The 12,866-nt window shown below is 51.9% G+C and overlaps 1 protein-coding gene across 12 annotated transcripts in view; it reads left to right on the forward strand.

The window, feature by feature from the left end:
- WNK2 (WNK lysine deficient protein kinase 2) overlaps nt 1-12,866 on the forward strand; it is a 153,862-nt gene that overhangs the window by 101,113 nt on the left and 39,883 nt on the right. For 4 of the 12 annotated variants that reach the window (XM_090273953.1, XM_090273958.1, XM_090273966.1 and 1 more), the window contains 5 exons: nt 2,047-2,261; nt 3,215-3,403; nt 4,094-4,192; nt 10,202-10,246; nt 11,684-11,943. In XM_090273953.1, coding sequence (XP_090130079.1) covers nt 2,047-2,261; nt 3,215-3,403; nt 4,094-4,192; nt 10,202-10,246; nt 11,684-11,943 — 808 coding nt within the window. The remainder of the gene's footprint in view (nt 1-2,046; nt 2,262-3,214; nt 3,404-4,093; nt 4,193-10,201; nt 10,247-11,683; nt 11,944-12,866) is intronic. The other 8 variants (XM_090273954.1, XM_090273957.1, XM_090273955.1 and 5 more) reach the window with 7 other exon arrangements.

The raw sequence follows: 12,866 nt of genomic DNA on the forward strand, positions 1-12,866 counted from the left end.
ACTGGGGTTCCAGATATCTGTAGCTCCTTCCCCTGGTGCCCTGTGACAGCTGAAGGCTGGACATGGAACTGCCATTGAGGCATCTGGTTCTGCCCAGGAACATGTTGTCTGAGGAGGCTTATCTGCACTCTCGGGAGTGTTGCCCTGGAAGCCCTGGGTCAGCAGAAACAAAACAGGACAAGGGGTACCCAGAGGCAGCTGCCCTTCATGGTGAGGGGAGCTGTAGAGGAGTCGGGGGTGGGTCTGGGTGCAAGAAAATCAGGGAGAAGCACCCCAACTGGTGTGGCTCAGTTGGTTGGCACTATTTCAATAACAGTCGGGGCACATGCCTGGGTTCCAGGTTTGGTCCCTGGTTTGGGTGCGTATGAAAGGTTTCTCTCACATAGATGTTTCTCTTCCTCTTTTTATCCTTCCCTTCCTCTTTCTCTAAATAAATAAAATCTTAAAAAGAGAGAGAAAGAAAAATAAAATCAGGGAGAAGCTGCTGTGTACTCTGAGGGGGCCTGGAGGTGAGGGGTCCTGCAGCCTGGGCTGAGGGTCGGGCCTGGAGATGAAGGGGTGGGCTACAGGGATGAGAAGGGAGAGAGGAAGAAAAATCACAGAGAGAAGGATTCCAGGAGCCTGAGGAAGGGGGAAATAGAGGATATTAAGTCCTGGCTCTGCCCCGATGGGACAGAAATGGACCCCATTAGAAAGGGGGGGCTATTTAGAAAAGGGTAGGGTTTGGATCTGAATTGAGGGGATTGGTGGCTGCCAGATAGAAGGTAGCATTGTGTCAGATCCCCTGGGCACTATGTGGGTGCACAGGTGCCTGCCCCCCAGCATTTGCAGTTTTTAGAGCCCCCAGGAACCCAAAGATTTGAGGGGCTTGCTACAGCCCCTGTGGCTGGGTGGAAGGAAGGGAAGGGTGGGCTTTGGGCAGGAGTTTCAGAGTGGGCGTCTCCCCCAAATCCTAAATCCAATGCTCCCCAGCTGACCAGGCATCCCTCCCCCAACTCCAGCCAACTTTCACCTAGAAACACCCTGGGAGAAGCTAATCTGATGCAATCGCAGTTTGCTGTTTAGAGAACCATTTTTCTAAAACAAACGTGGCAGGTGTGGAAGACATAAGAGGATAAATTAGAACTTGGCTCCTCCTGTCTAACCATGAAAAACACCTATTTCACAGCCACACATGGAGATGGGCCTGGGGTGAGGGTGAGGGGCTGAGCCCCCCTGGCCAGGGTGGCTGGGACCCTTGAGATGTGGCTGAGGGGGTGGTGTCTGGCCCAGGACCATGTGAGTTGCAGGAAGGAAGGAGGGTAGGGAAGGGAAGTAGCCAGGGGCTCAGCCAGTGACTGCTGAGGGAGGTTGGCAGAGACCCTTGGCTCTTCTCTGGCTTGTCCTAGAAACTGCCCTTGCCCACCGCCAGTGCTTCCGCCTGAGGCTTAGTGGAGGCTTCCCACCTGCATGACCTGTCAGTTCAGCTCTGTGCCCCGTGGGGAGTGTTGCCTGAGCCGGGAGCCCCGCAGCAGGGAGGAGCTGCAGCCTTAGGTCCCTGGCTGACAACACGTGTCTCAGCTTGCACCTGCTGGCATTCTCTCATATGAGGCACCTCTGGTGCTCTCTTCCACTGTGTGAAGGAAATAACATTTGATGAACCCAAGCAGCCTCCCAGTTCTGAGCACTGATTATTTTTCTTTTCACCTGTATTTATGTGCAGGGTTTGTATTGCGAGCATAAATGTATGATGTTGTTCATACCTGCCCCCACCCCCCAAAAAGACCCCAACCCTAATACACAGCAGTATTATGAGCCTGAATGGAATACAAGCCTCTCTAGGCTGCCTGTGTGCAGTTCTGTGTCATTGGGTGCTGATTCCAGGGCCCCCAGTGATGTCCTCTTGGTTTATATGTAGACAGAAACATATTTAAATAAATGCCCCTGAGTCCCCTGTGAGCGGCCCCATCTGCCCAGGCTGGCCTGAAGGCTGTGCACCCCATCCTCGTGTCTGTCTTGGGCTCTTAGGAGGCCTACCTAATCCTTCCCTTCTTTCCCCTCCTGTAGACACCTGAAGGAGATCTCAGAGCTGCAGAGCCAGCAGAAGCAAGAGATCGAAGCCCTGTACCGCCGCCTTGGCAAGACCCTGCCCCCAAACCTGGCGCTTTTTCATACGGCGCCCCCTGCTGGCCGCCGGAGAAAGAACAGCAGGAGCAAGCTGAAGGCTGGGAGGTTGCTGAACCCTCTGGTTCAGCAGCTCAAAGTCGTGGCCTCCAGTACAGGTTGGCCCTGTGTGCTCCTGGTTACCCTCGGGAGGGGGCTGTGTTGGTAGCTGGGCAGATGGAAGGCAGGCACCCAGACCTGGAAGAGCACTTCATGAGTCTCCTTCATGGGAGCCGGGAATCCACTGCAGGCTATGGAGGGCTGGTGCCTTTGCCCCCATGTTGTGGCAGGAGGAAAGGACTGTGAGTGGGCAGGTCTGCTTGGAGCACTCAGCCACCTGTGAGATTAAGTGAGTGAGGGAAAAGGAGGCCCAGGGTCTCCAGAGCTGGGAGCTGCCCTTTCCTACCTGTTCCTTACTGCAGGTTGCTGCCTGAGACAGGGTTGTTCCTTCTGGCCCAGTCTTTCAGACATACATCACCTGCTAACAGTGAAGACTGAGCAACTGCATTTGGGGAGGAGAAGGGTGGTGAGGACCCCAGCCCTTAATCATGAACCCGGGGCACTGAGAGTGCACATAGGCCCCAGCCTCCACACTCTGAGGTGGAGACCCAGTGAGTTGAAGCCTCAGTTGCGCCAGGTGGGAAGCTAGCAGTAAGCTGACCACAAACCCACCCTCTTGGTGTCGCATATAACCCACAGGACACAGGTCCACGAATTGTAAGAGGTACACAAATTCCATGCCAATTCCTAATGCTAACGAGAGACTAATTAGAGCAAGGAGAAAGTTTACAGGCACCTTTGAGCTCAGGTGCACACCTCCAGACATACCACAGTCCTTTCATTGCATTTGCACAAATTGAGCCCAACATAATGTCAGCTGGTAGAGACCGGTCATTTTCTTTAATCTTCCCAGCACTTCCCATGTGGGTAACCCGGCCATGTGCCCATTGCTTGCAGGGACTCAGCTTCTCCAAGGTCACCCAGCAAAGAGCAAGGAGGACAGATGCATCCTGTGCTGGATGGTCTGTCCTGCAGCACCTTATAGTACCTGTACCCCCTTCTCCCTACCCAGGTCATTTGTCAGACTGCAACAGATCCCCTCCTGCTAAGGACCCCACCAAAGCCGGGGCGGGGCCCGCAGCAGCTTCAGACTCGTGTGGAAAGGCAGTTCAGACCCAACAGCCTTGCTCTGTTCGGGCCTCCTTGTCTGCAGACATCTGCTCCAGCTTAGCCAATGACGGAGGCGGAGCACGTGGCCCAGGTGATTCTCAGCTTGCCCATCTCTGAGCATGTGCTAGTCAAGTAGGGCCTGTGTGGTGTAGAGGGGACATGAGCTGTGGTCAAGGCTGCCGACAGCTTCTTAAAGAAGTAATTACCGAGGTAGCCTTTGAATGAAAAGATGGATGGCCCAGCCATCAGTCTTTCTGTAAGTGGCTCAGAGGGAGGTATGCTTGGCTAGAGTGACCTCAGGAAGGCACCAGCACCACTGGTCAGACATGGCATCTGCTGTGTGGTCTGTGTCAGGTCCCAGGCACTGCCCACTCTACCCTGCCCTGTTCCCCGCTAAACACTGGTCCAGAAGGGCTGCTGGGGGAACCAGGGCACAGCTCTTGAGCTGGGAATTTGGCCTTGAGGAGGAATTGCTGTGGACACAGCAGCTGTGCGATGAGGTGCTTCACCCGCACAATTTCTGTCCAGAGACATGGTGACTGCTGCCACATCCGATCTCCCCGCCCCCACCCCGCACGCTCTCCTGGGGTCTGCTTCTCTTCCGCTCCAACGCTTCCTCCTTCCCATTATGTGGTCAGTGGCTGTGGTCCTCTGGGCTGGGCTAGGTGCAGCCATGGATGCTAAGTGACTGAGGCTGATGTGGCTGGTGGAGTAGGAGGAAGCCCAGAGACTGTACTTGATGCCTGTCTCTCTGTTCTCTTCCCTCTATATTCATTTGCAGGCTGGACGGTTTGCCACCCAACGTCTGAGAGAGTGACCCATAAGTCTAGTAGCAAACCTCGCGCTCGATTCCTCAGTGGACCCGTGTCTGTGTCCATCTGTCTGTATTTGTTCTTCTGTATTTTATCACCACCTGGCCCTGGTTTCTCCCCATCCTCTTCCTGTCTTTATTACCTTCCATACTTTTTATAGGATGCCTCCCCCACCCCATTGAACTCATTTAATATGGAAAACGGAGCCCCATCCACACCCACTTGTCTAGCCCCAGAAAGCACACCAGTGCATGCTCTCTGCTCCTGCCTAGGCACCAAAAGCCTGTGCAGCAGCCTGCCCAATCTCAGCCTCAGTGCTCCGCCCACTGCCAACCTGAGTGCTATTCCTACTCCCAGCCTCAGCTCTACCCCCCAAGCCCCCAAGGTGCTCTACACTTCTTTCATCACTTGTTTTTTTTTGTTTGTTTGTTTGATTTTTTTTTAATGTTGTATGTATTTTTATTTCAGTTACAATTGTGGCAAATATACACAGCCACTGTCCCCCGTCCCAGCAACAACAAAAAGACAACCTGGGTCTTCTCTACATGCATGATGTGTTTCACATATGTCTGGACTTTGAAGACATGCATGTAGTGAACCGAGACAATGCTAGAAGGTCACTGGAGTGTGTAACTTCTGTACAAGGGCTGTATCAACATCCAATACTATTCACCTACTGCCCACTCCCTGCCTGTGGGAATGCCGAGAACATACTCCAGCTAGAGCACCCCAGCCCCTCTCTCCACTCTGCTCATCTCAGAATCTTCCAGTTCTGGGAGAGGTGACTCCCAGCCTCCCATCATTCTCCGCATCTGGGCCTGGCCTCTCCTGGTTTTCTCTCTAGCTCCTGCACTTTACTTGGTGTGTTTCCCTCTCATCTCAAGGACCTTAGAGATGAAGTCAATTATGCAGGTCCACAAAATGCTGTGAAACCAAACCTCAGTCCCAGTTGTCCTCAGAGTCCCTGGAATGCCCCCTTAGTACCCAGGACTCATGTCCAGGAATGGCATACCTGCTTGGGGCCATCCAAAATTGTCTATCCCTTACATGGATTAGCAAATAAATTAAAAGCTGCGGGCTTTACGGGTTTTTGTCTTTTTAACAGAAAAATTAAGCTTTTTACCAATTGGATTGGACATACTGATTTGGAGCATGTGAGTTTTGGCTTGTACAATAAAGATACATTGTGCTTGTTGGGACCTAAGGCCACTTCCACAGTAGGTGTCCGTTCCCATCGAGGGGCCATGGCATCCTCCCTAGGCGGGCGAGCCGGGTTGGAAGCCTAAGATCACATAGAAAATGCCCAGGGACTACACAGCCTTCCTCCTCCACTGACAGATGCCTGGTTCGGTTCGGTCACTGGGCTGCTGGTTAGTTCCTGAGTTGGATTGGAGGTCCGGGAAGTGGGGAGGCCTGAGTGCATCCCAGCTTCCTTTTCACTTAGTGTTCCCCCTCTGCCTGCGTGTGCATGGCTGTCACCTGGGAGACTGTGATGTGAGGACATCTGGATCTCCAGGTGTCTCACGCTCAGATGGGCAACCGTGTCCCTGCTGGGAGGGCTGCTGGCCACATGGGGGCAGCACATTACAGCAGGTGGTCATTTTCCTAGGGCACTTGGAGTGAAAACCTGTGAGTAAGCAGCATCATGCATGCCTCTCAGGTCATCACCACTTTATATGTACCTGGTTCTGCTTGTTTTTAGGGGTTTTCTTTTTCTTCACTATTACTTAGTGTTACAACATAAGAAAAATTTGAGGCATAGCAGGGACAAAGAGATTAGGTTTTGCTTCTGTTTGAACCCAGAGGAAAGGAATGTGTGAGGCACAGCTTGGTGGCAGATGGTGGGGCCTGGCCCAGGCAGGTTGATTTTAGGTAGTGGCACATACTGGCCTGGTGGTCCTTGTTTACTCTGATGCTGTGAATATGAGGATACTGCTGTTTGCATAGCCCAGTTATATTTAGGCATGCATGTCTTGGCTGAGTTCCTAGTCTTTTCAGGCCATCATGTGACCCCCACATGCCCTGAGGTTGCTGGTGAGGAAAGTGCTTGGCCTGTTCTGGGCCCTCTTGCCCATGGCCATGAGGCCTAAGGAGTATGAAGACTTGAGCTTCCCTGCTCCTCTACCAATGGGGCCAGAGGAGCCAGGACACACAACCCCCTCCTTTGGTCCTGATATCCACCGTGCTGGCCCTCTGGGCTCCTCCTGGAGCCACTCTGTGCTGCTTCCCGGGTGAGAGACTGGAGGGAAGTTCAGAACTGATCTGGGAGGGCTGAAAGGTTGGCCACGAGAAGACAAGGAAGCTAGAGCTTGAGGTGCAGAGTAGCTGACCCAACCCAGGCTGGAGATAAAGCTGAGATGGATTTTCAGTTCCCTATCCTGAAAAGAACAGGAGACAAAGCTCTGGGAAAGTGAAATCTATGTAAAGATTGGAAGTACAGAAAGCCCCTGCTTCTCTGAAACTCAGAGAATATGAGAGAGGTTGGAGATGGGCACCTACAACTTCAGGGGGCTGGGAAGTGACCCCATGTGGGAGAGGCAACCAGGCCGGGGACATAGAGTGAGGGGGGGGTTACAGCCTCAGCACCTCCTTGGGGTGGGCACTAGATCAGGACTGCTGTTGGGTGGGCAGGGCCTGGGGGAGGACTGGACCCCAAGGCAGGGCAGACCCTGGATACAGACTTGGAGGCTGCTGCCCATCCCTACAGGACCCCTCTTGTACTGGTGACTGGTTTGGGGCAGCTTCGGTTAGGTTGCAGAAGTGATCGTACCCTGGTGTTCTGTTGGTCAGAAGTTGTCAGGCACGTCACTCCCCTGCCTGTGGCTCCTCCTGACCAGAGGCAAGGCCTGTATTCTCTAGGACCTCTCTCTCCACACGGAGCCCTTGTGTTTTTCTCTCATGTCTTTGACAACATGCCTGGTGTTCACGCTGCAGCAAGTTTGTCTCTGGGACCCTTGCTGCTACTTGTAACTCCCCAGGCCCTGCCCTTACCCTGGTGTGTTCTCTCTCCCTCTTCCCTCCCTGTGGGGACGCACTGCAGTAAGTTTGAGAGAGGGCAGAGGAGGGTACCCAGGGAGGAAAAACCCCACATGCAGCCCCCACCATACCTTAGGCCACCCAGGCCAAATTGGTGAGTGGTCTAAGGGGCTGGCCTCTATGCTTCAAGGCCTGTGCAACCCCAGCACTGACACTCAGGGTGAAGTCACCCTAGGGCAGAGCCAACATGCATTTGCTTCCCAGTTCCTACTTCAGGGACAAGTTTTGGCACTTTTCTCAGCTTGAGAAGTTGATGGCTCAATACACACACACCTGGAGCAACACTTTGGTGCTTTCTACCCACAGTCTTCCCTGTGCCAGAACCAAGTGCCTAGTGTGACTGTTGGGGTGAGGCCAACCTGGTAAGAGGTATGCCTGTCATCATGGGGGTGGGGAACCTGGCTGGTCTGCACCGAGGCTGTGGCCCTGCAGTTCCAAATGACCTTTGTCACTATTTGAACACCTTGATAAATGGCAAGTGTGGGAATGGCTGTAGGGCCTGATCCATATTTTATGCAGTCTGTCCCCATCAGACACCCTCAAATTTGAGGCATCCTTCTGGCAGCCAGCCAAAAGTCTGGGGTGAGGGGGTGTCCGCACCAGGTACAGCCTTTGTTCCTGTGCCATAGTGAATGTGGGGGCAAGTGGCTTGGGGCCTCATATCACTGTTGGCTTGAGTGCTGTCTGAGACCTGCAGTCTGGCAGTGAAGGCAGAAAGCTGGTTGCTTTGAGGAACACTCCTGCAGACGTGCTGCACAAGGATAAGATGCCAGGTCATCTGTGTGCTTCCCTTTCACAGTCTGGGAAGAATAGTCTTCCTGCCCCACATGGACACTTCCCTGAGTAGTTCTGAGGCCTAGAAGCTGGCTCTTCTCTTTGCATGGCCTTGACCAACAACAAAGTCCTACTGGGGAGACCTCTACTATCCATAGGAAACCAGAGGTGGGGCTAGTTTAAACAGTCATGCCCTGTGTAGACTCCGTGTGGGCCTCCTGTGAGTCCTGTGTGGGTCCCAGCACCTTTGCATTATTGCCTGGTAGCTTTATGGGAAAGAACCACAAGGCATATGCCCCAGTGCAGTGTGGGGTGAGCATGACAGGGTGGGGCTTCTTCATCCAATGCCGTCTGTTTGGTGAGCATCGGGCAGGCCGAGGCCAGGATACTGTGGAAAGGCTGAAGGGGGCAGGGCTCTACTTGAGTGAGGCTGGTCACCAGCCCCATGGTGGCTACTCTGCTGTAGTTTTGCACACAGTCGAACAGCATGATCTCAGTGTATAGGGCCCCGAATCTGGTTGACTTGTGTTTAAAGTTCAGCTGGTACGGCCAGGAGCCATCTGTGCTCTGGTGTTGAGCATGGGTGTGGAGGCCTCCATGGACCAGTATGGCTCTCCAGTTCCAAGCACAGTGTTCTGGTGGCCTGTGGCACCGATCCTGGGTTCCCAGCAAGGTCTTTCTGGGGTCCTGGCTCCCTCTGGTGGTTTTGAGCAGGCAGATGGGAATCAGCCCTGAACCTAGAGGTCTAGTGCAGCAGGCCCAGAGCAGCCTTTTGAAATAACCTGCTGCTGTTAGGCTGTGGGCATCTGCCTGGGCATTTAGTCCCATGTTCTCAGTCATCAGTAGGGGACTGCTGTGGTCTAGAAACTAAGGCTACCACTACATAAACCCAGCGGGAAAATGTGCATTCCCTGGTACCCCACACAGTCACCGAGCTGGGACCCTCTTACCTGCTCCATGCAGTTCTCAAAGGGCCCTGTGTTCCCAGTAGGGATCCATCTGGAACACAGACCAGCTAAGGCCCTTCAACATTCCCACCAAGATCCTGTTGGGCTGAACTGCTTCTGCCTTGCTCTTTCCTTTCTGTTTGTACATTGGAGATCCCTACAGAACATCAGCTGCTTTTCTGCAAGTCAGCCTCAGAACAGACAGGATGAACTAAAATAAGAACAACTGAATTTGAGTCTAGTGCACAGAGCTGTTCCCCAAGTTGCCTGGTCGACCTTTGCCCTGTGTCCTCAAATATAGGAGGCCGCAGTTTCACTTCCATGAATAGTGTTGGGAATGGTGCTGCTGCTGTTGACACCCTCCAGGGAGGAGCATGGTTGTGTGCAGGGCATCCTGCTCCTGATGAAGGGCATGGGTAGGCACACAGAACGACCCTCCATCTTAGTACAGCCTTGCTGAGTGGCCTTGGGGATGCCTGAGCCATCCTTTGCGGTCCCACCTCTGCCCTGCCTGCCTGACTCTGGAAGGCAGGGTAATCTGGGTGCAGCAGTACCTCCTGGCCAGCTCTTCTGCTCTCTGGCTGGGCACTGACTGTTAGAGCATGCCAGGCACTCAAGTCAGTGTGTCTGTCAGCACAGACAGGCTCTGTGGATCACAAGGTCCAGCAGCCCTTAGTGGTAGTCCAATGACAAGGGGCCCTGCCCTGCCCTGGTTGATTGGGAATGCCAGATGAGGCTGCCAAGTGTAGCAGAGAATCAGAGTCAGCCCTGCTTCTCACCTCTCTATAGGACTCCTTGTATTTCCTTAATGCCTACTGCTGGCCTGGTCAGGACAGCTATCTGAGATCCAGGATTGGCCTCAAACCTGCAAAACAATGTATCTTTTTGCACTTGGAAAACCTCCCACGGGCTCCAGGAAGTGAGGCTCTCCTGGCTGACATTAGTGGGGTTTCCTGTCTCAATCAGTGGGGCTCCTGAAAGCCCTAATTTAAAAGCCAAGCATTGTGCTTTGCCTTTTTTTTTTTTGGTTTTGTTTTGTTTTCTTCTTTTTTTCTTTTGAACATGTTTCCAGAGATACACACTCTTCTTTCTGAAGCTTGGGGCTTGGTCCTGCAACTCTGCCCTTCGGCGAAGCGTGGGTGAACTGCACACTGATTCAGGGACACCCAGTGAACCCAGGAGGCTGGTCTTTTTTCTCTGAACTGCTGGCCTTTGCTATTCCTCACATTGATTACTTTTGCTTAAAGTGTGGTGGCTTGACCTCGTGTGTACTGTCCTGCCTAATTCTGTGGTCTTGTGTCGTTTCTTTCTCCCTTGCAGGGTCTGCCTTGAAGCGTCTCTGTCTAGGCAAAGAGCACAGCAGTCGTAATTATCGGGTTTTTTTCCTTCCCTTGTCCGCTCTCCATTGCATGGGCTTTATTGTGGCTAGTTCACATCAGGGTTCCCACGGCTGGGCCTGGAACCATGGGGCTGGAGGATAGGCAGGTATGGACCTGCTCTGCACCCACCCTTGGTGGGCACTGCTCCACCTCCACCTGGCGGGACAGCCATCTGTGGTGCTCCTTTGCATCTCCATGGCTTAGACTTTGTGCATTCTTGCCAGTTTACATCTGAGAGGCTCTTCTGCTTCGGAACGTGCACACATTTTCAGTCATTAATTGGCTGCTTTTCAAAAATTGCAGGAATGAAAATTTCCTTGAAGTGCTAAAGATGAGTGCCAGAGGAGAGTTCCTGGGACAAAATGGGTATCAGGCTACTTGGGCCGCCCACTGCTCTCATCTTGTACCTTTTTTTTTTCTTTTTTCCTTTTCTGGCTGAAATGTTCATGTAGATACAGCTCTGTGTATGTAGAATCTTGTTACTAATGTTTACCTGTTTGTGTCTGTGCTTTTTTGTTGCTAGCCACTAAAGTAGACTCCATTTTGCAATGACTTGTTTGAAGAGATGGTCATTAGGTTATTTTTTAAATGCAGAACTTTTAAGAGGTGGCTTATTTAAAATTGCCAACTAGAAATTATGTGTAGGAGGAAGGGAGGGGATACAATTTTTTTTTTTTTTAAGTAAAAGGTTCTGTTTTGGTCATTTAAAACAAATCTTTCAGTGAAGTGGCAAGTGCACTTGACTTTGCCCACCTCTCCTGAAGCACATTGCCCAGGCCTCCTCGGCAGTCCTGGCCTTCCCTCCTCCAGCTGCCCCTCTGCTGGTGCCCAGATTGCAGCCCCATTACAGATGGAAGGCTCTAGGTTAGTGCCCTTTATTAGTAACTTCCCCAGATCTCTGGCGAGGAAGGGTGCCATTTCTGTGTCTTAAATTTCAAACCATCAAGCCATGTAAATTCACAGGAATGACCCAGCCTATCATAGGCATTTTCTCTTTGCTAGAAGTATAACAGCAGCTGCTGTGTGCTGAAAGCATCCCCTCTGAGTCCTAATGTTAGAGCTAAGAGTGCAGAGACCTGAATGGTTTGCCCCCAGTCTGTACCAGGAGTTTCCTGAGCTTGCAATCTCTGGGGTCTGGCAGACCTGAGCCGTGTGTGCCCAGAATGAATGCAGAGTAAGGTTGCCAGCAGCTGGAGTCCTGTCCCCTGGCCTGGTTGATGAGATGGGTGACACAGCCTAGTCCCCTGTGGCCTGTGGAAATGCTTCACCATGTCTAAAACTGGCACATGTCTCCCTAAATACAGACCATCTCCTGAAGCAAGGTGTTGCCTAGCTGCCGCAAGACCATTGTTTGAATGACTGTAGATGGCCCCTTTTGCTGGTGGACAGTGTCACCAATCACGGCCTGTGTGTGCCTTCCCAGGGTCCTCCACCAGCAGTCTGGTCCCAGGCCCCGAGCCAGGCCCTCCACCTGCCCTGCATGTCCAGGCTCAGGTGAACAACAGCAACAACAAAAAAGGCACTTTCACGGATGACCTGCATAAGCTGGTGGACGAGTGGACCAGCAAGACAGTGGGGGCTTCGCAGCTGAAGCCATCGCTCAACCAGCTGAAGCTGACACAGAAGCTGCATGACATGGAGACAATGGCTGGCTGGCCCCCGACCCCTGGCGAGGTGCGGGCTGTAAGTGGGGTGTAACTGGGTCAAAGGGACAGGGGTGGGAGTGGGGCTGTGACCCCAGGTATCAGCAGAGCAGCAGCTCTCAGCTGAGCATCAGGTGGGCCTCTAGGTGGGGCTGTCCCAGATCTGGTGGGTGCAGCATTGTCCTCATGCGCCCAGCTCCACCTGTCCTCGCTGTGACCTTAGGGTGGAGGTGTGGGTGGGGTCCGCACACTGCACCCACGGCCACCCCTTGTTGGGCTTTGGTATGCCTGGACCAGGTAGGGCAGAGACCAGGAACTGCTGTATTAGATTTTGTCATGTGATGCATTCCTGTGTCAGAAAAAGTATTCCTTCTTTTTCAATATTCTGGAGAAGTTTGTGCAAGAATGTGTTATTTCTTTCTAAAGTGTTGATCAAAGTTCACTGATGAGACCATCTCTGAGTGTGGGAAGATCCCCTATGACCTTTTATTTCAAAAAATTTCAAACACACAGAAGAGTTGAAAAATCCGCAGGGAATTCTCATGTACCTCCTATCTGCATGCAGTGATTGACATTTTACTTTAACCATCCCTTGAGGGTAAAGTTTTTGTTATGGATTCAATTTAGTTTTAGTACCATGTGGAGTTTCTCTTCCTTTCTGTTAAACTCTGCTTTTTGATCAATTAGTACATTTCTAAATTTATCTGTTTTCAAATTAATTGGCATTAAAATTCATAATAACTTCTCTTCACCATTAGCAAGATTTGCAGTGATGTCTTGTTTTTCATTCCTGATATTGATGATTTCTGAATGTGTGCACTCTCTCACTTTTTTGAAAGGTTTATAAATTTTATTAGTCTTTTCAAGGAATTCTTCTTGGTTTTGATGATATTTATTGTGTGTTTCATTAATTTCTTCCTTTATTACTTTTTTCCTTCTATCTTTGGTTAGTTTTTTTGTTCT

Source organism: Furipterus horrens, unplaced genomic scaffold (assembly GCF_987537825.1).
Source record: "Furipterus horrens unplaced genomic scaffold, mFurHor1.1.pri manual_scaffold_4, whole genome shotgun sequence".
Taxonomy (NCBI): Eukaryota; Metazoa; Chordata; class Mammalia; order Chiroptera; family Furipteridae; genus Furipterus; species Furipterus horrens.